This window comes from Balaenoptera ricei, chromosome 6 (genome assembly GCF_028023285.1).
Source record: "Balaenoptera ricei isolate mBalRic1 chromosome 6, mBalRic1.hap2, whole genome shotgun sequence".
NCBI classification, from domain to species: Eukaryota; Metazoa; Chordata; class Mammalia; order Artiodactyla; family Balaenopteridae; genus Balaenoptera; species Balaenoptera ricei.
In genome coordinates, this window is record NC_082644.1 from 5,310,849 (window position 1) to 5,338,672 (window position 27,824).

Consider the following 27,824-nt stretch of genomic DNA (forward strand, 5'->3'; position numbering starts at 1 on the left):
GCATTTATTGTTTGTAGATTTTTTGATGATGGCCATTCTGACCGGTGTGAGATGATATCTCATTGTAGTTTTGATTTGCATTTCTCTAATGATTAATGATGTTGAGCATTCTTTCATGTGTCTGTAGGCCATCTGTATATCTTCTTTGGAGAAATGTCTATTTAGGTCTTCTGCCCATTTTTGGATTGGGTTGTTCGTTTTTTTGTTATTGAGCTGCATGAGCTGCTTGTAAATCTTGGAGATTAATCCTTTGTCAGTTGCTTCATTTGCAAATATTTTCTCCCATTCTAAGGGTTGTCTTTTGGTCTTGTTTATGGTTTCCTTTGCTGTGCAAAAGCTTTTAAGTTTCATTAGGTCCCATTTGTTTATTTGTGTTCTTATTTCCATTTCTCTGGGAGCTGGGTCAAAAAGAATCTTGCTGTGATGTATGTCATAGAGTGTTCTGCCTATGTTTTCCTCTAAGAGTTTGATAGTGTCTGGCCTTACACTTAGGTCTTTAATCCATTTGGAGTTTATTTTTGTGCATGGTGTCAGGGAGTGTTCTAATTTCATACTTTTACATGTACCTGTCCAGTTTTCCCAGCACCACTTATTGAAGAGGCTGTCTTTTCTCCACTGTATATGCTTGCCTCCTTTATCAAAGATAAGGTGACCATATGTGTGTGGGTTTATCTCTGGGCTTTCTATCCTGTTCCATTGATCAATATTTCTGTTTTTGTGCCAGTACCAAACTGTCTTGATTACTGAAGCTTTGTAGTATAGTCTGAAGTCAGGGAGCCTGATTCCCCCAGCTCCATTTTTCGTTCTCAAGATTGCTTTGGCTATTCGGGGTCTTTTGTGTTTCCATACAAATTGTGAAATTTTTTGTTCTAGTTCTGTGAAAAATGCCAGTGGTAGTTTGATAGGGATTGCATTGAATCTGTAGATTGCTTTGGGTAGTAGAGTCATTTTCACAATGTTGATTCTTCCAATCCAGGAACATGGTATATCTCTCCATCTATTTGTATCATCTTTAATTTCTTTCATCAGTGTCTTATAATTTTCTGCATACAGGTCTTTTGTCTCCTTAGGTAGGTTTATTCCTAGATATCTTATTCTTTTTGTTGCAATGGTAAACGGGAGTGTTTTCTTAATTTCACTTTCAGATTTTTCGTCATTAGTGTATAGAAATGCAAGCGATTTCTGTGCATTAATTTTGTATCCTGCTACTTTACCAAATTCATTGATTAGCTCTAGGAGTTTTCTGGTAGCCTCTTTAGGATTCTCTATGTATAGTATCATGTCATCTGCAAATAGTGACAGCTTTACTTCTTCTTTTCCGATTTGGATTCCTTTTATTTCTTTGTCTTCTCTGATTGCTGTGGCTAACACTTCCAAAACTATGTTGAATAATAGTGGTGAGAGTGGGCAACCTTGTCTTGTTCCTGATCTTAGTGGAAATGCTTTCAGTTTTTCACCATTGAGGACAATGTTGGCTGTGGGTTTGTCACATATGGCCTTTATTATGTTGAGGAAAGTTCCCTCTATGCCTACTTTCTGCAGGGCTTTTATCATAAATGGGTGTTGAATTTTGTCAAAAGCTTTCTCTGCATCTATTGAGATGATCATATGGTTTTTCTCCTTCAATTTGTTAATATGGTGTATCACATTGATTGATTTGCGTATATTGAAGAATCCTTGCATTCCTGGGATAAACCCCACTCGATCATGGTGTATGATCCTTTTAATGTGCTGTTGGATTCTGTTTGCGAGTATTTTGTTGAGGATTTTTGCATCTATGTTCATCAGTGATATTGGCCTGTAGTTTTCTTTCTTTGTGACATCTTTGTCTGGTTTTGGTATCAGGGTGATGGTGGCCTCGTAGAATGAGTTTGGGAGTGTTCCTCCCTCTGCAATATTTTGGAAGAGTTTGAGAAGGATAGGTGTTAGCTCTTCTCTAAATGTTTGATAGAATTCACCTGTGAAGCCATCTGGTCCTGGGCTTTTGTTTGTTGGAAGGTTTTTAATCACAGTTTCAATTTCAGTGCTTGTGATTGGTCTGTTCATATTTTCTATTTCTTCCTGGTTCAGTCTCGGCAGATTGTGCATTTCTAAGAATCTGTCCATTTCTTCCAGGTTGTCCATTTTATTGGCATAGAGTTGCTTGTAGTAATCTCTCATGATCTTTTGTATTTCTGCTGTGTCAGTGGTTATTTCTCCTTTTTCATTTCTAATTCTATTGATCTGAGTCTTCTCCCTTTTTCTCTTGATGAGTCTGGCTAATGGTTTATCAATTTTGTTTATCTTCTCAAAGAACCAGCTTTTAGTTTCATTGATTTTTGCTATTGTTTCCTTCATTTCTTTTTCATTTATTTCTGACCTGATCTTTATAATTTCTTTCCTTCTGCTGGCTTTGGGGTTTTTTTGTTCTTCTTTCTCTAATTGCTTTAGGTGCAAGGTTAGGTTGTTTATTCGAGATGTTTCCTGTTTCTTGAGGTAGGCTTGTATTGCTATAAACTTCCCTCTTAGCACTGCTTTTGCTGCGTCCCATAGGTTTTGGGTCGTCGTATCTCCATTGTCATTTATTTCTAGGTATTTTTTGATTTCCCCTTTGATTTCTTCAGTAATCACTTCATTATTAAGTAATGTATTGTGTAGCCTCCATGTGTTTGTATTTTTTACAGATCTTTTCCTGTAATTGATATCTAGTCTCATAGCGTTGTGGTCGGAAAAGATACTTGATACGATTTCAATTTTCTTAAATTTACCAAGGTTTGATTTGTGACCCAAGATATGATCTATCCTGGAGAATGTTCCATGAGCACTTGAGAAAAATGTGTATTCTGTTGTTTTTGGGTGGAATGTCCTATAAATATCAATTAAGTCCATCTTGTTTAATGTATCATTTAAAGCTTGTGTTTCCTTATTTATTTTCATTTTGGATGATCTGTCCATTGGTGAAAGTGGGGTGTTAAAGTCCCCTACTATGATTGTGTTGCTGTCGATTTCCCCTTTTATGGCTGTTAGTACTTGCCTTATGTATTGAGGTGCTCCTATGTTGGGTGCATAAATATTTACAATTGTTATACCTTCCTCTTGGATCGATCCCTTGATCATTATATAGTGTCCTTCTTTGTCTCTTGTAATAGTCTTTATTTTAAAGTCTATTTTGTCTGATATGAGAATTGCTACTCCAGCTTTCTTTTGATTTCCATTTGCATGGAATATCTTTTTCCATCCCCTCACTTTCAGTCTGTATGTGTCTCTAGGTCTGAAGTGGGTCTCTTGTAGACAGCATATATATGGGTCTTGTTTTTGTATCCATTCAGCCAGCCTGTGTCTTTTGGTGGGAGCATTTAATCCATTTACATTCAAGGTAATTATCGATATGTATGTTCCTATTCCCATTTTCTTAAATGTTTTGGGTTTGTTATTGTAGGTGTTTTCCTTCTCTTGTGTTTCTTGCCTAGAGAAGTTCCTTTAGCATTTGTTGTAAAGCTGGTTTGGTAGTGCTGAACTCTCTCAGCTTTTGCTTGTCTGTAAAGGTTTTAATTTCTCCATCACATTTGAATGAGATCCTTGCTGGGTAGAGTAATCTTGGTTGTAGGTTCTTCTCCTTCATCACTTTAAGTATATCCTGCCACTCCCTTCTGGCTTGCAGAGTTTCTGCTGAAAGATCAGATGTTAACCTTATGGGGATTCCCTTGTGTGTTATTTGTTTTTTTTCCCTTGCTGCCTTTAATATGTTTTCCTTATATTTAATTTTTGACAGTTTGATTAATATGTGTCTTGGCGTGTTTCTCCTTGGGTTTATCCTGTATGGGACTCTCTGTGCTTCCAGGACTTGATTAACTATTTCCTTTCCCATATTAGGGAAGTTTTCAACTATAATCTCTTCAAATATTTTCTCAGTCCCTTTCTTTTTCTCTTCTTCTTCTGGGACCCCTATAATTCGAATGTTGGTGCGTTTAATGCTGTCCCAGAGGTCTCTGAGACTGTCCTCAGTTCTTTTCATTCTTTTTTCTTTATCCTGCTCTGCAGTAGTTATTTCCACCATTTTATCTTCCAGGTCACTTATCCTTTCTTCTGCCTCCGTTATTCTGCTATTGATCCCATCTAGAGTATTTTTAATTTCATTTATTGTGTTTTTCATCATTGCTTGATTCCTCTTTAGTTCTTCTACGTCCTTGTTAAATGCTTCTTGCATTTTGTCTATTCTATTTCCAAGATTTTGGATCATCCTTACTATCATTATTCTGAATTCTTTTTCAGGTAGACTACCTATTTCCTCTTCATTTGTTAAGTCTAGTGTGTTTTGACCCTGCTCCTTCATCTGCTGTGTGTTTTTCTGTCGTCTCATTTTGCTTATCTTACTGTGTTTGGGGTCTCCTTATCACAGGTTGCAGGTTTGTAGTTCCCGTTGTTTTCGGTATCTGTCCCCAGTGGCTAAGGTTGGTTCAGTGGGTTGTGTAGGCTTCCTGGTGGAGGGAACTAGTGCCTGAGCTCTGGTGGATGAGGCTGGATCTTGTCTTTCTGGTGGGCACGTCCACGTATGGTGGTGTATTTTGGGGTGTCTGTGGCCTTATTATGATTTTAGGCAGCCTCTCTGCTAATGGATGAGGCTGTGTTCCTGTCTTGCTAGTTGTTTGGCATAGGGTGTTCAGCCCTGTAGCTTGCTGGTCATTGAGTGATGCTGGGTCTTGATGTTGAGATGGAGATCTCTGAGAGATTTTTGCCGTTTGGTATTACGTGGAGCTGGGAGGTCTCTTGTGGATCAGTGTCCTGAAGTTGGCTCTCCCACCTCCGAGGTACGGCCCTGATGCCTGGCTGAAGCACCAAGAGCCTTTCGTCCACACGGCTCAGAGTAAAAGGGAGAAAAAATAGAAAGAAAGAAAGAAAGGAAGGAAGGAAGGAAGGAAGGAAGGAAGGAAGGAGGAAGGAAGGAAGGAAGGGAGGAAAGAAAGAAAGAAAGAAAGAAAGAAAGAAAGAAAGAAAAGAAAGAAAGAAGCTATAATATAGTGAAGTAAAATAAAGCTATTGTAAAGCAAAGCTATACAGACAAAATCTCCCCCAGAAGCATATACATATACACTCACAAAAAAAAAAGGAAAAGGGGAAAAATTAATATATCCTGCTCCCAAAGTCCACCTCCTGAATTTGGGATGATTCGTTGTCTATTCAGGTATTCAACAGATGCAGGCACATCAAGTTGTTTGTGGAGTTTTAATCCGCTGCTTCTGAGGCTGCTGGGACAGATTTCCCCTCCTCTTCTCTGTTCGCACAGCTCCTGGGGATCAGCTTTGGATTTGGACCCGCCTCTGCGTGTAGGTCGCCTGAGGGCGTCTGTTCCCCGCCCAGACAGGACGGGGTTAAAGGAGCAGCTGCTTCGGGGGCTCTGGCTCACCCAGGCCGCGGGGAGGGAGCGGTACGGAGGAGGCGGGGCGAGCCTGCGGTGTCAGAGGCGTCGTGACGTTGCACCAGCCTGAGGCGCGCAGTGCGTTCTCCCGGGGGATGTTGTCCCTGGATCACGGGACCCTGGCCGTGGCGGGCTGCACGGGCTCCCGGGAGGGGCGGTGTGGAGAGTGACCTGTGCTCGCACACAGGCTTCCTGGTGGCGGCAGCAGCAGCCCCAGCGTCTCACGCCCGTCTCTGGGGTCCGCGCTGATAGCCGCGGCTCGCGCCAGTTTCTGGAGCTCGTTTAGGCGGCGCTCTGAATCCCCTCTCCTCGCGCACCAGGAAACAGGGAAGAAAAAGTCTGTTGCCTCTTCGGCAGCTGCAGACTTTTTCCCGGACTCCCTCCCGGCTAGCTGTGGTGCACTAACCCCTTCAGGCTGTGTTCACGCCGCCAACCCCAGTCCTCTCCCTGCGACCAAAGCCCGAGCCTCAGCTCCCAGCCCCGCCCGCCCCGGCGGCTGAGCAGACAAGCCTCTCGGGCTGGTGAGTGCTGGTCAGCGCCGAGCCTCCGTGCGGGAAGTGCGGGAATCTCTCCGCTTTGCCCTCGGCACCCCTGTGGCTGTTCTCTCCTCCGCGGCTCCGAAGCTTCCCCCCTCTGCCACCCGCAGTCTCTGCCCGCGAAGGGGCTTCCTAGTGCGTGGAAATCTTTCCTCCTTCACAGCTCCCTCCCACTGGTGCAGGTCAGTCCCTATTCTTTTGTCTCTGTTATTTCTTTTTTCTTTTGCCCTACCCAAGTACGGTGGGAGTTTCTTGCCTTTTGGGAGATCTGACGTTTTCTGCCAGCGTTCAGTGGGTGTTCTGTAGGAGCAGTTCCACGTGTAGATGTATTTCTACTGTATCTGTGGGAAGGAAGGTGATCTCCGCGTCTTACTCTTCCGCCATCTTCTCTCCTCCCCCCAGAACTCTTAAATTGGGCGGTCCTTGTATTACATGAATACAGTCATCCAAAATAAAATGTTCGTATTATTAAAAGATGAGTATGATAGCATCCTCTTTTTTTTTTGCAAATAAATCCCACACAGAAATGTGTATAATAAAAGGAACCATTACAATATAACAGAATTTCATCCAGCAAGTTGTGTGGTCAATGTAACTGTTGGTCATGAGGAAGAAGTTATCCGCGATGCTGAGCACCAATTGTTTTGTCTTTTTGCTGCTAAAATAAAAACCAGAGCACTGTTTAGTTACCACGCACCAGAACTGACTCTTCTTCTGACTTTTCACTTTTGCAGATCTCACCAATCTTGCCTCAGTGTTTGTCTTTAACTAGTTATGATGATCTACACAGCCGCCTTGTAGAGATAACACCTTGCAGCGATAGTTTCATTAAAATGATACATGAAAAATCATTCTGTGCTCTCAGGAGTTGAGGTGTGAATGCCAATACAGAGGATAAATTTATACGTTCAGGACGTTGGTAATCTCAGTCACATTTACACCAGATTAAAGACGCTGCTGTCAGTGTGGGAGTGAGGCTGAGTGAGGTCTTGATCAAGAGTGTGGCATAAGCCTGGCCACTGGTTTAGGAATGGTGACCGCAGCCCTGATATCCCAAAGACATGATCCTGCGGAACATGTTTGATCAGTTTTTGAATTTGTTTAAAGTTTTAAAATCAAGACATTTTATATAGCAACCCAGATTTTTTTTTTTTTTTTTTTTTTTCCCGACGCACAGCAGGGTCTTTATTAAGGTGGGGCGGGCGGGGCGCTCAGGGCGCGTCCAGCACCAGCAGCTTGTGCATGTACGAGTTCAGCCAGTGGCGGCGCTCTAGGGCGGCCAGCAGCCGCGCGCGCTCCCGAAAGGCCGCGTCGTCCGCCAGCGCCAGGCTCCGCCGCGACTGGGGGGTGACCGGACCCGCCCAAGCCCGGCTGGGGGTGTGGAGTCTGAAGACCCCCGCGGGAGGCAGGGCGGCTCCTGAGGCGGTGCGGTGGCCCCAGGACACAAGTAGCAGCAGCAGCAGCAGTCGCGCCCGGGGGCTCCTGGGTACCTGGCGGGTCTCCATCACCGCGCAGTGGGTTCCGGCAGCGAGGCTGGCAGCCCCCTTATATCGCCTCCACAACCCCCGCAGCGGGCAGTGACGCAGACCAGGGGGCTGGGGGCGCCAGGTCAACCCCCGCCCAGGCTCATTAGGAGCTGCCAGCGATAATGAGGAGCTGGGGGTGGGGGCCCCGCCGCTGCCTTAGCGGCCACCCACTAATTGGGACCAGGAGCTGGGACCTGAAGAGAATTGGGAGGGGGAGAGACAGACAGAGAAGTGGACACAGGGGGTGTGTCAGAGGGATAAAAATAGAGACCAGCGGAAGGACCATCAGAGCAGAAGCCAGAGACACAGAGAGAGAAAGAGAGACAGGGGGAAGCAACAGAAGAGGGACTGATGGGGAGAAGCAGAGACACAAAGAGATGAAGTAACCATGACAGGGAAGAACAAAGACAGAATGACAGAGAAAAGGAAAGAGAGGAAGAAAGGGAGCAACAGAGGAAGAAAGAAGGGAAAAGGAAGGAAGAGAGAAAAGAGAGGGAAAGGGACCAAGAGAGCCAGCTAGAGATGGAGGAATGAGGGAAAGAGCACGCAGAAAGACAGGAAATGGAAGGACAGCCAGCCTGGACAGAGAGGTCCAGAGATGAATCCAGACAGTGAGAAAACCAGAAAGAAAGAGTCAGCAACCCAGATTTTAAGATCTAAAAATTAGAGGGGAAATCCTTTGTACACCCTCCTGCCTGCTTCATACGGTTTTAGTTCTTAACTTCCTATACCACGTTTACAAAGTCTAGAGGGTAGACCCAAAGTTTCAGGGCTCAACACTTAACCCAGGCTTATTTTTATTTTATTTTGTTTGTTTCTTGGAATTATGTTAACAATATCACATCTGAAAATTTATACAGAATGGAAAGAACAAGACAGTTCTATCTACTAAAAAAAAAATGATTTTGTATTCTGACATTAACTTATCAATATGTTTTGTGGGTATATAAACATGCCGAACCTTCTCTGTAGGTTAGGCTCATTGCATGCTCTGCAGTTGGGTTGAAACATAGGAAGGAAAAGGTCTGCATCACGTGACTTTTTTGCTCTTCAGTTTGAGAGTCATTAATGACTCCTTACTGCTCAGTGCATAGAGTCTAAAGTCCTGGGTGTGAAATTTTTTGGCTTTACCTATCTCTCTAGTTTTATTTCCTAACATTATTTTTAAATTGAAGTGTAGTTGATTTACAATATTATATTACTTTCAGGTGTACAGCATTGTGATTCAGTATTTTTACAGGTTCTACTCCATTAAAAGTTATTAGAAGATAATGGCTATAATTCCCTGTTTTGTACAATATATCGTATTGCTTATCTATTTTATACATAATAGTTTGTATCTCTTAATCCCCTACCCCTGTCTTGTCTCTCCCTCCTTCCATCTCCCAACTGGCAACCACTAGTTTGTTTTCAATGTCTGTGGGTCTGTTTTGCATATACATTCCTTTGTATTATTTTTTATAATCTACACATAAGGGATATCATACAGTATTTGTCTTTCTCTGTCTGACTTATTTCACTAAGCATAATATTCTCTAGGTCCATCCACGTTGCTGCAAGCGGTTCTTTTTATGGCTGAGTAATATCCTGTTTTATATATGTACTACATCTTCTTTATCCATTCATCTGTTGATAGATATTTGGGTTGCTTCCATTTCTTGGCAATTGTAAATAATGCCGCTATGAACATTGGGTTCATGTATCTTTTTGAATTAGTGTTTTTGTTTTTTCTAGTTATACGCCAGGAGTGGAATTGCTGGATCATATGGTAGTTCTATTTTTAATTTTTTGAGGAAACTCCGTATTGTTTTCCGCAATGGCTGCACCAATTTACTTCCCACCAACAGCATACAATAGTTCCTTTTTCTTCACATCTTCACCAACATTTGTTATTTGTAGACGTTTTGATGATAGCCATTCTGATAGGTGTGATTTCTCACTATTGTTTTGATTGGCATTTCTCTGAAAATTATCGATGTTGAGCATCTTTTCATGTGCCTGTTGGTCATCTGTATGTCTTCCTTGGAAAAATGTCTGTTCAGGTCTTCTCATTTTTTGATAGGGTTTTGGGATTTTTTTTATATTGAATTGTATGTGCTATTTATACATTTTGAATATAAACCCTTGTTGGTCTATTTCCTCCCATTCCTTAGGTTGTCTTTTCATTTTGTCGATGGTTACCTTTGCTGTGCAAAAGCTTTTAAGTTTAATTAGGTCCAATTTGTTTATTTTGGTTTTATTTCCTTTGTTTTAAGGAGACATATCCAGAAAAATATTGCTACAATTTATGTCAAAGTGTCTTCTGCCTATCTTCTCGTTTAGGATTTTTATTGTTTCAGGTTTTACATTTAGGTCTTTAATCCATTTTGAGTCCACTTTTGTATATGGTGTGAGAAAATGTTCTAATTTCATTCTTTTGCAAGTATTCTATTATTTTATAAATGACTTTATATAATGAAGTTTGAATAAATGGATAATGAGAGAATCATGAGAAGTCTACATATTTATTTTTAGTAATCCATAAGACTTAAAGGAAGACAGGCTTGATATGCCACTTATTAGTTATGTGATCTTGAAGACTTTATTAATTATGTGACCTTAACATTTCTGAACTCGAGTTCATCATCCTACTCTTATGATGATTGATTTAGATAAGAATAAATGTCAGTTATGTCATTATTCCCAGCCATGTCATCCATTATATTATATACTTTTTCAGTAGTGTCTGTTTGCTTAGAACATCTCCCATGTGGCGATAATATATAAGAAACTTAATCACATCCAATGTAAGAATTCACACCCACCACTATATTCTATTAACATTTACTGTAATAGACTCTGCCCACATAATTTATCATTTGCTTACTGTATATAAGTTTTGTGTCTTCAACTATGTTATAACTTTTCAAGGGCATTGGGAATAACTCAAATATCTTTAAAAATAGGAGAGATTGTGAAAACAACTACCATTTATATAACACTTTATGATAAACCAAGGGCTTTCACATACCTTATCCAATTTACTACTCAAAAATCCTTGTGAAGTGGGTGAGGTGGGTATTAGTTTTTTACCCTAATTTTATATAGGAGTTAGCTGAGAGACCTAGAGGAATTGTAGATTTCTTGTATATGGTTTGAAACCCTAATTTATGTCTTCTGGCCCTGTATCCAGAGTATTTCAACTATGTCATGTTGTCTTCTAAAGAACAGGACTAGTGGTAAGTATACGGTTAATTGTGAGAATAAAAGTCCATTGGTTGTTGATTTATAAAACCTAAGATAGGTTTTAGAATACAGGCAATCTTTTCTTCATATTCACAAATGTGTCTTTTCAATGTTATCACCATCTGTAGTTATCATGAATGAAACTGCTGTAATTTAGAGGCAAGAGGCAAGTTATTTTATTCACCCAGGGTTTTTAGACAGACAAACCCTGAGAGGTATTTTGAGATTACATAAAAGTTAATTACAGTGGTCAGGTAGCCCAAAAGCCTATCATTTCCTAGAGAGGTACATCCTAGTTTCTCACCCATTTGTGTCACATCTCTGACCCCAGAAGATATTTGAGTTTGCTACTTCTGATAAACACATTATCTATGAGTAATGTTTTACCCTTGGAAACTTTTTCTCATGACCCATTCTCGAGCATATTATCTTTTGATGGGCTCCTGGATTCAGCTCTAATGATTACATATGGTTTCTGCTTAATAGATTCTCTCTTCCATCCCTGCTATTTTTTTCAAGTTAATTATTTGTAGCAACATTACAATGAATAAAAAGTCCACAAGGTGAAAAAGGACACTCACAAATAAGTGGCCGATCTAGTGAGGGGTCTGAAATAAATGTCTTCTGCAGGTACAATACTCTGTTTGTTTACAAGGTCATAGATAATGGATCTCTACTGCTGTAATCGTACAGAGGACACAGGGTATCACCCAGGAGAGAAGCCAATGGATCCGGCAGTGGAGATGGCACACCTGAAAGGAAAGGCCAGAATACTGCTGGGTCATTTACTGGTGGTTAAGCTTTCAGAACCAAGGTAGTTCTATACAAATGGTCTGGAATCGATTTAGGTTTATTCACCCACCTTTCTGGCAGGTGAAAAGGATGCAAACACATCTAACTTCTATAGTGGTCATCGGCCATCAGAAAAATAAATTTATTAATTAAAAGGTTCTACCTTAGATCGTGACACGTGTTTTGTGAATGAGTCTTGCATGTTTTTTTTTAAAGTTTTAACGATAGTTGATTACAATGTTATATTAGTTTCAGGTGAACAACAGTGATTTGATATTTTTATAGATTATACTCAATTTAAAGTTATTATAAAATGTTGGCTATATCCCCTGTGCTGCACATTACATTCTTGTATCTTGCTTATTTTATACCTAGTAGCCTGTACCTCTTAATCCCCTATCCCGATATTGCCCCTCTCCCCACCCCCTCCCCAGTAGTAGCCACTACATTTGTTCTCTGTATCTATGAGTCTGTTTCTGTTTTGCTATATTTATTCGTTTGCTTTATTTTTCAGGTTCCACATATAAGTAATATCATACATTATTTGTATTTCTCTGTCTTATTTCACCAAGCATAATACCCTCCAGGTCCATTCATGTTCTTGAAAATGGCAAAATTTCATTCTTTTTTATGGCTGACTAATATTCCATTGTATATCTATATCATATCTTCTTTATCCCTTTATCTGTTGATAGACACTTAGGTTGCATCCATATCTTGGCTATTGTAAATAATGCTGCTATGAGCCTGGGGATGCATATACCTTTTTGAATTACTGTTTTCATTTTCTTCAGATATATACCCAGGACTGGATTGCTGAATTATATGGTAGTTCTAGTTTTAATTTTGTGAGAAACCTCCATACTGTTTTCCATAGTGGCTGCACCAGTTTACATTCCCACCAATGGTGTCCTAGGGTTCCATTTTCTCCACCTCCTAGCCAACATTTTTATTTGTTGTCTTTTTTGATAACAGCCATTCTAACAGCTGTTAGGTGGTATCTCATTGTGGTTTTGATTTGCATTTCTCCGATAATTAGCAATGTTAAGCATCTTTTCATGTTGGCTGTCTGTTTGTCTCCTTTGCAAAAGGTTTATTCAGGTCTTCTGCCCATTTTTTAATCAGTTGTTTTTAATGTTGAGTCATATGAGCTATTTATATGCTTTGGTTATTAACCCTTATCAGTCACATCATTTGCAAATATCTTCTCCTATTTGGTAGTTTGCCTTTTCATTGTGTAGATGGTTCCTTTGGCTGTGCAAAAGTTTTTAAGTTTAATTAGGGCCATTTCTTTATTTTTGCTTTTGTTTCCCTTACAGGAGGAGATAGAAAAAAAATTGCTAAGACTTATGACACCTTTACCTAATGTGATAATTGTGTTTCTTCCTATTCATATGGATTAGTTGCTCTCAAATTTTAGTAAGCCTCAAAATCACCTGGAGAACTTATTAAAACACAGACTTCTCTGTCTCTCTGAAAGTTTCTGATTTAACAGGCATGAATTGGGAGCAGGGGATTGTATTTCTAACAAGTTCCCAGGTGATGCTGATTTGCTGGTATGAGTAGCACAGATATAGATGAGAAGAGACATTAGTGGGGCAAATCCTCAGATAGCCGTTACTAAAGCAGTTCCAGATGATCTGCTTTAACCTGAATCCTCTAACATCATGAAATATCCTCATGATGCCGATATACCTTGCAGGAGTATTAACTGCCAGGAATGTCTAAGAAATTTTATTTGAGATTTATTTATATAAATAAATTTATATTATTTGAAATATTTGAAAATATTTTGTAATATTTGAAAATATTTTTTAAATGTAGTCATAATATAAAGCCTATAATGATAACCAGAAATGTCCTGGACCACTTCTCTCTACTTGAAATTTCTGATACCCAGGGGCAACCACATCAATTTTTTAATCTTTATTCTATTATATGCTTCCGTATTTGTAGATAGCATGTGTATATTACTGTTCTTTGTTTTATTTTGATTTTATCTATTGTTCTATTATATAAGATGTATTTTTAACTTTTTCCACCCTTTCCCTCAACTTCCAGTATAGTTATAGCACCAATTTTAGTTAAACTAATATTTAGGTAAGAATATTCATACCTAAATCAAGTAGTGTGCTATGATTACACTTTCCTTCGTGTACATTGGTTTTTCTTAACCTCTAGCCTTATTAATTGACCCATTTTTCGTTTGCTTAGATTTTTATATATGCATCATTAATTCATCCCAACCTCTTTGGAAGAACTGTAACTCTCCTTTTAGTATGTTTAAAAAATAGGCAAAGAGTAAGTTTGTTTTTTCTATTCACTCTTTTTCCCCACAAACACAACCTTTCTGGGTCTGCTTTCCACCCCCCTTGTACATTCAGGACTGGATCAGCTCTAGGCTTGCTGCTATATTGCTACCTCTCTTCAACTTATATATATATATTTTAAAATACTCATTTTTTAAAATAAATTTATTTACTTATTTATTTTAGGCTGCGTTGGGTCTTCGTTGACGGTCGCGGGCTTTCTCTAGTTGCAGCGAGCGGGGGCTACTCTGTTGCAGTGCGCGGGCTTCTCACTGCGGTGGCTTCTCTTGTTGCGGAGCACGGGCTCTAGATGCGTGGGCTTCAGTAGTTGTGGCACGCCGGCTCAGTAGTTGTGGTGCACGGGCTTAGTTGCTCTGCAGCATGTGGGATCTTCCCGGACCAGGGCTCAAACCTATGTCCCCTGCATTGGCAGGCGGATTCTTAATCACTGCGCCACCAGGGAAGCCCCTCAACTTATATTTTTATGCCTCTGACTCTTGTTTTTTTTCCCCTTCCTCCCCCTTTCCCTCCTCCTTATCCTCCTTCTTTTTCTTCTTTTTTAAATTCTTAATAGGGTTCCTTTGACCATCATTTTCCAATTGCCTGTAAAATACTCTGTCCTGCTATCTCATTTTCACTTTCCAAGAGCTCTTCCTTAGTCTCTAAATACTTCTCTTTTTTAAAATTTCTCTTTCTATAGAGAACCTTTTCTTAAAGCTCTTTGAGGAAATTGAATTTAGATTTTGGGTGGAAGTTTTCTTCTGAGCCTTACATTGCCTCAGTTTCCTTCAAGTTCATTACAGCTTTTGTTTATGTCGGCCGCCGATTTTATGTTAAAAGTTCTCTCAAATGCCTGGCGATCCTTGGCTGCCTGTTCTCAGTTGTATGTGAAGGGGTGAAAACGCTACTACGATGCTTTGTGTTGGGAACACGTCCCAGTGTAGTTACTGAGGAGCCCCTACCCGTTCCTTGCTTTTGACTCAATTCCCCTGTAGGCATTTTTTTAAGAAACATCTTTATTGGAGTATAATTGCTTTACAATGGTGTGTTAGTTTCTGCTTTATAACAAAGTGAATCAGCTGTACGTATACATATATGCCCATATCCCCTCCCACTTGCGTCTCCCTCCCTATCCCACCCCTCTAGGTGGTCACAAAGCACCGAGCTGATCTCCCTGTGCTATGCGGCTGCTTCCCACTAGCTATCTATTTTACATTTGGTAGTGTATATATGTCCATGCCACTCTCTCACTTCATCCCAGCTTACCCTTCCCCCTCCCCGTGTCCTCAAGTCCATTCTCTACATCTGCGTCTTTATTCGTGTCCTGCCCCTGTAGGGATTTATCTTCTCTTGTCTAATAGGTGTGAAGCAGGCTGGCCGATTTCTGGGAGCTGGTGAGCTGTGGTTAACAGCACTTAGTGTGTAGACTCGCCTGGAACACTGGTTTTCATTACACGGTGGCGTCCTTTCAACTGTGTTTAGTAGCATGAAAACATGCTTGTCTCATTCAAACTCCAACCCTCTACAGGTGGGTAGCATGTTGGGTGGGCCTCAGAAATCACCTCGTTGTTGGGCAGGGGGATGGAACCCAGGAGCATCTAACAACCCTATGCAACAATGTCAATCTTATTGTTTTCACCTATAACCTCGCCCTCAGAAACACCTGATGCCTCCAATTTCACATATTTTAGAAGTTCACTGCCAAAACAAAAACAAAGCACAAAATACACTTCCCTCGCAGTAACTCTCAGCCATTTACAAAAAGGTCATGTCAGTTCCAGTGTCTGCTTTCTTGATTTCTCTGGTGCTTCACTGCCATTTTCATGGGGTTTCTGGAGAAAGCAAAGATAATTAAGTCTTGCAGTCAATCAATCTGCTCTTGTATTACCAGCTGCTACGGATCCTCAGCATTACATAGATCAAAAGAAGGGAAATAGGATGTGCCTGGTAATGTCGGAGGAGGGCGGGGAGAGGTCATGACCTCTGGATAACCCCAAGCTTGGACCCGGCAACCAGAGGCCCCTCCCCTCCCGTGTCCGGGAATGCACGCCCTGCCTCCCCTCCCCATCAGGAGCTCTTTCAAGAACGCAGCCTTCAGAGAGCACAGCGGCGTGGGGACCACCTGATTGGATAGTGACCGAGCCCCTTCAGGCCTCTAGATAAACTTCTGAGACTCAGCGGGCGGGCGAGTGCGGAGGGCGGCTTGTTTTGGGGCCGCTCGGGATAAGCCTGCTGTGTAAGTTCTCTGTTTGTTACCCGCGCCGCCGCCCATCTGGAGGGCCTGCCTCTCTCTCGGTGGGTCTCTCCTTGCTGTCTGTGTAGGGGGCTGGCTTGTGCACTAACAACTGGGGAACCCTCCACGAAGCGGGCCTTGAGAGAGAGATGCCCACAGGGAAGACCCCGAGTTGGCCGTCGCCCTCTATGGGAGGAGGGGTGTCCTAAATGTTGGACGCCCTGAAGACGCCAGCTGGTCCAAGGCGGCTGTCTGAAGTGCTGTAGGGCCCAGCCTCCCAGACGGGAGAGGAATGGTCCCCTCAGTGGGCTGACCTCTGCCCCACAGCTGCCGACTAGAGGCTGAAAGGAGGGCCGAGGCCCCGGGAGGAGGAGGCGCGGAGCCCCCTGCGATGCTGGCGGCAGGCGAGGCGGAGCGAGGCTGAGCTGGGGGCTCCAGTCGGCTGTTTGCAGAACGCGGCTGCAGGCCGGCGGATGAACATCCAGCGCTTGTGACATCCTGGTTGGGACGCCAAGAGGTGCGACCCCTGGGAAGTTGATGAGGATGAAGACGAGGACATTGTGGTGATTGACGGTCGAACGGACGAAAGCCCCTCGCCACCCACCCCTCATACAAAGGACAGCAAAAGCACATCAAGGGCAGCCCCAGCCAGCGGGCAGCCCCCAGCTCAGGAAACGTTCCTGAGGGGAGAATATACCACCGCCGAGATTATTGATGCAGTTTCCGAGTTCCAGCAAAAGACCAGAGGAAGTATCCGGGAGAGGTTAGTGCGGCTATGGGATTTGGGGGGGAGGGGCAGAGGAAATAAGCATTACCCCCCCCCCCCGACACACACCCACACCGCCTGCCCTCCAGCAGCACCTGCATGGCGCCGGGGGGTCCAGGTGCTTATAGGTTGGTTTATTCTAGCTGTTGGGAGGCTTGGGACCCTGGAAATCTAGAGAGGAGGTGCAGCGGATTCTTAGGGAGTTGGACATGAAACAGGCCAACTACTCCCGGTCTTTTTTATTTTTTAAACTTTGGGTTATTTATTTTTGGCTGTGTTGGGTCTTCGTTTCTGTGTGAGGGCTTTCTCCAGTTGCGGCAAGTGGGGACCACTCTTCATCGCGGTGCGCGGGCCTCTCACTGTCGCGGCCTCTCTTGTTGCGGAGCACAGGCTCCAGACGCGCAGGCTCAGTAGTTGTGGCTCACGGGCCTAGTTGCTCCACGGCATGTGGGATCTTCCCAGACCAGGGCTCGAACCCGTGTCCCCTGCATTGGCAGGCAGATTCTCAACCACTGTGCCACCAGGGAAGCCCCCCCCCCACCCCCTGGTCTTTGAAGGCTGCCACATTTACTGCAGGAGTGAAAGCTGAGACCCTCCCGCCCGCCCCAGCACCGGCTATGGGATGAGAGGTCCACTCTGAGCTCAGCTGTGAGACAAGTGACTTATGATGCTGGATAGTCCGTTGCCCATTGCTAATCTGGGGGAAACGGGCAAATCCTGTGAATGGGTACCGGCTGTGGGAAAGACCCGAGAGAGAGAGAGCTTGAAAAGCCATAAGGCTATTCCAACAGTGAAAATAACCCAGAAGCAAAGGTGGTTTGACCTCAGTGCTGCCCGGGGCCCACCTGACAAGATAGACCAGCCTGTGGAAACATTTAAAACCTGCGCAGCAGTTCAGACTTGCCCCACCGCCCCTCTCATCCCTAACGGCCCGCCTGCTCCAGCAGAGGCCTCAGGGATACAGCCCTATTTGGGGTCCGTGCCTGACCACACCCCCGGTACAGGAGGAGGGCCAAGATCACCTCCAGCTGAGGGCCATCGGGGGGTGATCAGAGGCCTCACGTTGAGCTCACTAGTCATTGGTCCCCAGAAATAAACAACAGGTGATGGCTCTGGTTGCTACTGGAACTGAATGTGCTCTATTAACAGCACAATTGATGGTTAAAGAGGACAAACAGTTATGTCAGGAAGGTAGGAAGGTCCCTTTGACACTGCAAATTGGGCGTTCTCCACCACGAGATTACAAAGTTTTAATCTCTCCCATACCAAAGAACAAATTGGGTGTTGTTCTCCTAGGAGGTCAAACTCTGCAAACCCTTAATGGTGAAATTGGCCTCAGGTTACAGTAATCACATCAGTGCTGAGGGGGAACACCAGCTGGGAACCAGTAAGCCTACCACTGCTTGAGGCGTGGTCACTGTGGAACCAGATGAACTGCCTGGGAGCCTAAGAAAACAGGAGAAACTATCCAAGAACTGCACAGAGTGGGTATCATACTCGCTGCCCGTAGTGCTTTCCGCAGCCCCGCGAGGCCAGTGAAAAAGCCAGATGGCTGCTGGCGGATGAGGCTGCACTAGGAGAAATGAGCGAGGCGGTCCGCGTCACTGCCCGCCTCTAAGATGCCTTGGCCGTGGTCCTAGGCGTGCACCATGCTGAGCTGGACTCAGCAAATGCTTTCTTCAGTCCACCCCTGGCCAGAGTCGAGCGATCAGTTTGCCTTCACGTGGGAGGGACAGCAGTGGAACTTTCCAGTGCCTCCCGGCAGCTGCTGCACAGCCCATGCAGGTCATGGTGCTGTTGAATAGGGTCCCGCTGCGCGCCGCTTACAAAATCAAACTCACACATGTTCCTAGAAGGGAAAGTTGTCTTTAATCAGAGTGCCGACAATCTGGGGAGATGGTGAACTCTGTGTCCCCCCAAAACCACCTCTGAGATTTTGCTCGCCATGGAAATTGTAAAGGGAAGGAGGGGAGTAATCTCAGTTAATCACTGAGATGGGAGGGGGTCAGGGTCACCGCCGTCCTCCACTGTGTGCAGGCTCGTGGACTCCTCGTGATCTTCCTCTAGATGTTCTCTTGCACCCACAGTTTGCTCGCGCCATTGTGGGAGGAGACGCTAGGGAAGAGATCTGGTCACCTGTTAATTACTCATTCTTCATTTCTATGTCTTTGCCTACACTTGTCCGTTCTTTCTGTAGATCAAAGTATTGTGTGATCAAAAGACTTGAAAAGTGCGCCTGGGCTGGAGATGAGTAGAGCATGGGGTGCCTGGTGAAAAGTTAGTCACAATACAGCTCTGCTGAAGTGACAAGGAAAGGGGCTTCCTGCTGAGGGTGGTTTCCTACAAAGAGCTGCTTACAATGGGACGGTAGCCCGAGACCTGTCCCTCTTTCCTTCCCACATCAGTAAAATGGGCCCGACACACTGATGATACAGTGTTAACACATGAAGACTAGCCTCTGCTTCAGGGCACTGCAGACTTTGCCAGAACACCTGTGAGGGAGGGGCTGGGCAGTGAACCCACAGACAATTCAAGGCACTGCAGTGAACGTTTGGGAATTGCTTGTTCGGGTAAGACATGCATTGTCTCAGCAGCTGTGTTTGAGAAGGTGCAGCCTATCTGACCCCTGGAAGAGGTGCCAGCCTTTGGAGGGGCTTGGGGAGGGCTTTTGTTCCCCACCTGGCATAGTGTATGCATCCCTTTTACTACCTGGTAAAGAAGAGGCCTGTGTGGGACTGTGGATCAGGGCAGCAAGAGGCTGTTGAGAAGCCAAAATACCAGGGAAGCAGATTAAAGCTGCGAGCATCTCCCAAGCGGGGCTGCCATTTGAGTTTGATGGATCTGTGACTCCCGGAAGTATGGGTAGGCCCCTGTGGCAGGAACAACAGGAGAAGAGAGTTCCCCTAGGATTTTGGTCCCAGTTCTGGAAGGGGGCAGAAGCCAAGTAGCCCTTCAGAGAGCAAAAGACCCTGGCAGTCTACCTCACGCTCCTCCAGGTAGAGTATCCCAGGAAGAAACAGCATGTTGTAGCTTCCCTGCCCATCAAGGGGTGCATTGAGAAGACGTTGCATGGGTCCCCGCAAACTCCCAGGGTGACGAAGTGGCAGCCTGTCTGCAGCAGAGAAGCCCCTGTCTGCCTGTCCCCTGTGTCTAGAAATGCGGGTGCTCTTAGGCCCCGTGGAGCCTGTAGATCCTCCCAATGCCCCCTCCCCTGTTTTTGTGGCGGTCCCTGCAGCCTGGAGAGAGGAAGTGGGGAAATTTCCGCTGAAGCCTGGCATACAGATGGGTCTAGTCGGGGCAGCCCAGCCACAGGGGCGTCAGTTGCCCTTCGGCCCAACACTGACACCATCTAGGTGGAAACTGGAAGGGACTGCAGCAGCCGGTGGGCTAGACTCAGACCTGATGAGCTGGTCATCACCCCTGAGCCCTGGCCGGTAACCCTTGGCCTCGACAGCTGGGCTGTTCTACAGGGCTTGACCTGATGGTGTAGACAAGGGGAAGCCTAGGGGTGGATGATCGTGAATAAGCCCTTGGGGGCTCAGGATGTGCGGAAGGACTTTTATGTTCACCAGCAAGAGCCTGAGGCAGTTCTCACTGTCTTCCACATCCTGGTCCGTGAGGTACGGACCCCCTAGGCCATCAGGAAGCGATGGTCCAGCTCAGTATGAGCCCTAAAAACTGATCCTTCAGGAGATGCATCAGATGGGGTGCACAGAAAAGTGGGGCCACTCAGTGTCTATACTGGTCCCCATCCACCCCTTCCTGGGCAGTCCCCAAGGATGCCGGGTTGCCCTTGAAATGCAGTGACTGGTTCATGCAGTAGCAGCGTGTCCTGTGTGTCCTAAACAACCCCCAGGCGACTGCCAAAGGAGTCTGGGGCCATCCAGCGGAGGAGTTCCCAACAGTTGAGGGATTGGCAAGTTGATCATATCGGTCCCCTCCATCCAAGTGAGCATTCTAAATGTGCCTCAACTTGTGAGGACACTGTGTCTGGCTTAACCCAAACTTTCCCTTTTCCACTCAAACCAGGCAATTTTTTTCACCCATTAGGCAATTAGAGAAACTGAATGCCCCGTATGGATGCCATCGTCAGATAGCGATCAGGGGTCATGTTCAAAGGTCATGATGTGCAAGACTGGGTAAAATAGCATGGTATCAGATGGAGGTTCCATCTCTCCTATAACCCACAAGCAGCAGGATTGGTAGAAAGGAAAAAATGGAATATTAAAGCGGCAGATTAAATTACTAACAGGTAAAACAGCATAGCCAGGGGGACTAAGTTACTGCTTCGGCTTTGATACATTTGAGCAATCAACCTGTGGGGCCTGTTGCCCCATATTCCAGACTGGGGACCCCTGCCAAAGCACCCAATACTGTAAAGGTACAGAAATGGTGGAAACACTGGGCATCAGCATGCTGTGGGCTGAGAACCCCAAGCCCCATCACACCTGGGACACGTGCAGCTACTGGGATTTGCGGTGGGATATCCCACAGGGTTGGGTGGGTTACCTCACACCCCTGGGTGAGGGGGGACCACTAAGTCTCCCCTGGGACCCCATTGTCCTGCTGCCAGCTGGGACAGTGGAAGCATACCACACCTGGGATGGAAGGTGCACCCTTGAGTGAGGGGAGAAGCTGGGGCCCTGGTCTGGCATCTCTGGCCCCCAGTCTGTCCCCTCACGCCTAACAGTGTTCCTCCCCGGCCAGTGTGTGTGGTTTGCACAACCAGGTCAAGTTCCTAAAGAGCCAGAGGGCACGCTCTGTTTCCCACTGGAACCGCCCTTCGGCTGCCATCTTTGTCCCCCCCATCGGCCTGCAGGACGTCATAGCTCACGCAGAAGCCCTGACTACATTCGCCTAGCAAGCCTTGAATGAAGCCAACAAGGCTGTCTTTACTGAACACTGAAGTGCCTCTAATGAGGAGGGCCGTCCTCCCAGACAGGGTGGCCTTGGACACTGTCCCTGCCTCCCAAGGAAGGATCTAGACAGTGCTGTGTGTTCACGCCCGCTGAGTCTGCTGATGCGTCATCTTTAGTCAATCACAGGAGGACACAAGCGAAAGTCCTGCGTCACCAGACCCCAGCCTAGAGGACTTCATAAACCAGTGGTTCGAATCACAGGGCTCTTGGTGGAAACAAATTGTTATGGTTTTGAGAATCATCTTGATCTGTGTCTTCTCTTGCCTGTACCTGTATTGCTGCGGAGGTCTCTGCCTGCAACGCAGTCAGACGGCCGCCTGGCGCCACCGCCAGCCTCAAAAGACCCGTTGCAGACCGGCTCAGGGCACACTGCAAAAGTGAGGTCATGTGAGATTGTAAGAGCCTGTCTCAAGGGGTGGGGTGTTGGAGGAGGTCACCAGGAGGTCATGACAACTGGTCCACCTGCCAGCTGGACCTGAGTGATGGGAGGTTCACCCTTCCCCTGTCCTTGCAAGGGACATCCGCCAACCATTCCCAAGGTGGGAACCAGTTTCAAGGATGCAGGCTTGAGAGAGTAAAGTGATGTTGAGACCGTTTGGGCTGAATAGTGACTGGACCCTGTTAAGGCCTCTTTATAAACTTTTAAGATTCAGGCAGATGGGTGCAGAAATCAAGTTGTCTTGCAGGACAAGCCACATGTGTAAGTTCCCTGCATATTAAACCCACCCCCTGCCCATCTGGAAGGTCTGCCTCTCTCCCTCTCTCCTTGCCCTCCATGTTTGGGGGTGGAGTAGGGGGCTGGCTTGTGAACCAACAGGTAATCAGAGAGAGCTTTGCATATTCAGAGTTTACACAAGAACATCTTCAGGTTTCATGGCAAAGTTTGTTTTGAAATTATCTATTATATTTTGATCTGAAGGTGATATTTATTATAAATCGGTATTATCTAAATCTGTAAGATTTCTATGATTGCTCAGCACTCATCATTGGAAATGCATGGCTGAGACAAAACATGGGTTTTGTATTTTAAAGTTATTTGGTTATTTAAATCTTCCCATTCACAGCTGAGTTTGGCGAAACTTTTAATTATAAAAGCAATATCAATCAGAAAAAAATGCATGAGTTTTTTTTAGCGTTGCTATTATAACCCCCAAACTGTTTTATTCCATTTTCTTCTATTTTTATATTTTCTGTTAATTTTTCCACCTTTTCTTTCTCGTCATCCTCCTTTTAAATTTTTTTCTTTTTATTCTTAATATTTTGTATAAACTCACCATCATCCTTTGTTTATTCCTCTGTTGTTTTCCTGAACTCACCGCTATTATGAACAATTTTTTAAAAAAATATACAAATAATAGTCACCTGATCTGGAAAATCTTTCTTCTGATTTAACTACCTTTTTTTATATTAAGTCCATTTTTATTCTTTCAAAACAAGTGGATCCTTTATAAGCTATAAAGATGGACCCAAGGTAGATAATTTTTACATAAGCACAGTAGTTGTACTGTTTTAAAATAAGAAGTAAGACCTTTTATTTGCCTTGGAAAGGCTCTTAGGGTAGAATGTCCTCACTGAAATTATTCATCTTTTGTTTTAAATTGAGACTTTCAAAAGTGTTCTCTTTATTCTGTTGATGTTTTATTTATTTCCAAACATGAACCAAATAAAAGGGAAATGGTATGTGAATATGAAAACATTTATTTTACATTATCTTGACTGTTAAGATTGTGAAAATAAATTTCATTCAAAACATTTTTGTTTATGACCAAAATAAACACTATAAAGAGAGAAGTAGCTTCAGCCATGCACACAGAAATAATTTTCAAGGTGACATTAGAATACATTGAATTTTACTAAAGCATAAAACATGTTGTGACTACAGTTGTTGACTTTGTGATAATTTCAACTATAAGCATAACCACGCACCATAATTTGACAGAAATCTAGGTGGTAGGCAGTATTTAATAGTTGTTAGGACCACAATGTTGGTCTTAATAGAACTGGTACAAGTCCTGACTTGGCCCCTGTGGTTTCATTCAAGTTATTTTACTTCTCTGGGCCTTTGATTATTTAGCAGAAAAATGAAGGTTTACAACCAAAGACTATCATAAAGACCGAAGGATCTTCTATACACAGAGTATCCAACTTGGTACCTGGTACACAGTGAGCATTCAGTAAATGCTTGCTAATATTGTCACCAGGCCATTCAAATATACTTGATCAAAACAAGTAAAATTGTACAAATCACAAACAAAAGTATTTCCATGATACAAAATCAATACTACTAATATTTACACTTGGGGCAAGTGAAAACAGCTAGGCATTTATGCTCAGACGAGGTGGTACACTAAGTTATTAACGTCTCTGGATGAAATAAAATTGGAAATGGTAGGTGCTGTGTGCGACGCATGCTCTTATTTTTAAAACGGAAAAGGGTTTTAAAATGTGTATTCATCTGGTCACTAGCAACAGCTTCCTCTTCAGTAGACTGTGGAGGATCTCTTATTCGAGTATTCTTTGATTGCCTGTGATGTGCCTGGCTGTGTTTACCTGCCATGCGAAAGGAAATACCTCCTTTTTATGCTCTGAATACTTTCCTTTTCCACAGACATTTCCACTGGGCCTGGGAGATGGGCAATTATATGCATGGACAGATGGTGTAAGAAGAAAGGACTGGCATGACTATGGGAGCATTCAGAAAGAGGCTGTGCGCTCAGGTACGGAGTTCCGTGTATCCCAAAGTGCTACCTTGCTTTGTCACTTACAGGATCTCTCGTTAGTGTTTCTTCTGCACCCAGTAAGGTAGGTTTCATGGGGACATTGGAGGTCAACGCTGGGCAGAACCAAAACAATTTCAAATTTCAGAGAGAGAAAAAATATAATGAATAGCCTTTACAATATGAGCTGAACAAAGAGGTCATTCGAGTTTTAGAAATCTGCCGTGCTTTATACTTCCAGAGTGTCTTTCAATCATTTCTGGGGGTGTCTTGGATTTATTCATGAGACTTGACTTGGAACACATGTATCTTGAGCTAGATTCGCTCATTAGGGCTGTGGTGTATCTAACTGGCTGGGCCAAGGATGGAAGGAGGACCGCAGTTCTAGACACTGGCAGGTGGCTCAGAAGAGCCGGGGACCTGAAGTTGGCCGTACCTGGGCAAACTAACAGGCAGTTCAGTGGGATCCAGTAGGTCTGTCTATGCAGAGCAGATTCTAGTCTCAGGCTAGGGATAGGGGAAACATTTTACTTCTTGGAAAAGTAACAGGAAAAATTATGTCCTTCTAGAAGGACTTAGGTTGTTGGAAACAGGGATTCAGAAGGGTATAGACGTAATAACCGAGTGAAGGTAATAACCTTCACTGATGATAGGAGGTCCATATTCTATTATTCAACCAAAGGAGCTCTGTTGGGTTTTCTGTTTGTTTTTTGTTTTGGTTTGTTGTTTTTTTTTTGTCACGGTGAGGATATCACAGAAATTGAGAAGCTATAGTTTGGTAAAGACATCTTAGCAACGCGGAAATGGTGCATCCCAGGTCAAATCAGCAGCAGAATCACAAGTAGCCACAGGCTGAGGTTCTCCTGGCCAACCTTCCTCCTGACTTCTCCCCCCAGGAAGACAGGAGTGAGATATTCACATAGTTATGACAGTGTTCAGGGCTTTGGATGTTCTCAGCTCTGGATCAGGTGTGCTTGACTTAATGAGAGTCTTCCATTGTCTTCTTTCATTCCTTTCCTCCAAGTAAGACTGTCCCCCCCACCCCGGCTTGTCATAAGAATGTTCTCTGTCCCTCAGAGCATCAGCCTCTTCCATATGACATCATCCCTCCAACCTTGGCGTGACTCCGTGAACAGTGACAAAGGCAAGCTCCTTACCAGAATCCGTACTTTTCCAATCCTCTGATCTTTTTCCTCTATTTGCTTGATCAGCCCTGTATTCATCCAACCATCTGTTTCTTTTTTTAACCACAAGATGCTGAAAGTTTGGGGAGATGTTCTCATAATTTAACCACAAGTTAGTAATAATAAAAAAAAAAAATAATTGAATAGATGTTTTGTACTAGGGGCTTTGCATATGTATTTTATTTAAATTTCACAATGACTTTGATAGATAGGTATTATAATCCCCAATTTGTAAAAAGAAAAAAGGAAAGAAAAAGAAATGAGTTCTTAAGAATTCATGAAATATTATTCAAGGCCAAACAGCCAATAATTTGTAGAGAGAGATTAAAAGTCAGGTCGTCTTATGCTCCGTTACACCCCACCATCAGACATCGAATGACAATATCTGGGCAAAATGAAGTAATGGCCAGAGAACATACGGGAGAGAGACACACCTGGGTTCATATCCTAGCTTTTCTGTGTAAGTGGCAAGTCAATTTGTCTGTCTGATGTTCTACTTTGCAGAATTGCTATAAGGATTAAAGATACTATATCTAAAGTAATTGGCCAATTATTTGCACATATTATAAACTCCACCAATGATAACTGTAATTATTTTTCCATCTAAGTTACTTTCACTTGATTTGGTGTGCCTATCCTTTGCTTGTGCCAATGAGTTTTGGACACAAAATCCAATACTTCACATTTATTTCTGCTACGTACTACCCTTTCTGCCTCTTGGAAAAATGTACCTTTAATTTTCTCATCAGAGCTCAGGGCAAGGGAAATTGACCTAAGAAGAAGACCGGTGATAACACAGGTTTCCTAAAGTACAAATTTTGTGTGCAATTAAAATACTTTTAAACGCTAGTATGTATATGATTCACTGGAAGATACATGAGAAGTGCAATAGACTATAATTTATCATTTTTTAGAAATACCTTAGAATATAACCTAAATAAAATATGCACACACAAACACACAGACAGTTATAAAGTCCAAATAAGATAAACATCTCTGTTCCCAATAAGCAGGCCAAGAAAAAGGGTCATTGGTGCTATTCTGTCTCCTCCAAGTCTTGGAATTTGTATTCACTCTTACTTTTCTCTGTAATTTCTTATGTCTAAACAAATATTGTTGCATTTTGCCTGTGTTTGGACTTTATGTAAACATTGAATCATATAGTATGGCTTTCTTCTTTCATTCAAAATTATTTTTGAGATCCATTCTTGTGAGTGTGTGCGCTTCTAGTTGATACGTTGTAACTGTTGTTTAATTTTCTTTTTTTTTATATAAACTTTTCTAATCTTTAAACTCCTAGGTTTTTAAAACGTGTATTATGACAATGGTCTCATTGAACCATTCTATCCCCTCCCTTCACCCGAACTAAATATAAAATCATTTTTAGCAGTAAAGCAGATACCTTTTAATGAAATGGGTGAACTCCAAAGTGGAAATTATAAGACTTCAAAAGATTATTTTTTTTCCCCACCACCATCCTCCCCCCACCGCCCCCCGCTTTCCCCCCTTGGTGTCCATACGTTTGTTCTCTACATCTGTCTCTCTTTCTGCCCTGCAAACCAGTTCATCTGTACCATTTTTCTAGATTCCACATAATATGCATTAACATACAATATTTGTTTTTCTCTTTTTGACTTACTTCACTCTGTGTGACAGTCACTAGGTCCGTGAACGTCTCTACAGATAACCCAATTTTGTTGCTTTTTATGGCTGAGTAATATTCAATTGTATATATGTACCACATCTTCTTTATCCATTCGTCTGTCGATGGGCATTTAGGTTGCTTCCGTGACCTGGCTATTGTAAATAGTGCTGCAATGAACATTGGGGTGCATGTGTCTTTTTGAATTATGGTTTTCTCTGGGTGTATGCCCCGTTGTTTAATTTTCCACAACGGTTTCCACTTTGTAAACATTCTGAGAGTTTCCATGTTTGGGTTATGTATGACGCTGCTCTAAGTATTCTTGCTCATGGTTCTGGGATAGAGACAATATTTTCTTAGGGTACATATTTAATAGTAGAATTTGCATGTCCGAGGAATGCACGTTTCAGTTATGTTATGTAGTACGTGACAAACTGTTTTTCAAAGTTGATTTGCTGATTTCACTCCAGTCAGTCATGGATGGAATTCCCATCGCTCTGCATCCTGTCAACACTTAATATTACTGTCTGACTTTTCATTTTTCTCAGTTTTGTGGTATGAAATAATCACTCATTGTCAC

The 27,824-nt window shown here is 43.4% G+C and overlaps 2 protein-coding genes across 6 annotated transcripts in view; one reads left to right on the forward strand and one right to left on the reverse strand.

Moving 5' to 3' along the window:
* The window catches only part of GALNTL6 (polypeptide N-acetylgalactosaminyltransferase like 6), a 1,732,831-nt gene that overhangs the window by 929,449 nt on the left and 775,558 nt on the right, over positions 1 to 27,824 (forward strand). For 4 of the 5 annotated variants that reach the window (XM_059926766.1, XM_059926762.1, XM_059926765.1 and 1 more), the window contains exon 2: positions 24,310 to 24,418. The exons of the other annotated variant lie outside the window; for it this stretch is intronic. Coding sequence is in view for 3 of the 4 variants with exons in the window: in XM_059926762.1 (XP_059782745.1) it covers positions 24,310 to 24,418 (109 nt within the window). In the remaining variant the exon portion in view is untranslated. The remainder of the gene's footprint in view (positions 1 to 24,309; positions 24,419 to 27,824) is intronic. 5 annotated transcript variants of the gene reach the window in all.
* On the reverse strand, positions 7,143 to 7,436 carry LOC132367610 (tuberoinfundibular peptide of 39 residues-like). Its single transcript, XM_059926194.1, has one exon. The coding sequence runs from the start codon at positions 7,434 to 7,436 to the stop codon at positions 7,143 to 7,145; it is 294 nt and encodes a 97-aa protein (XP_059782177.1).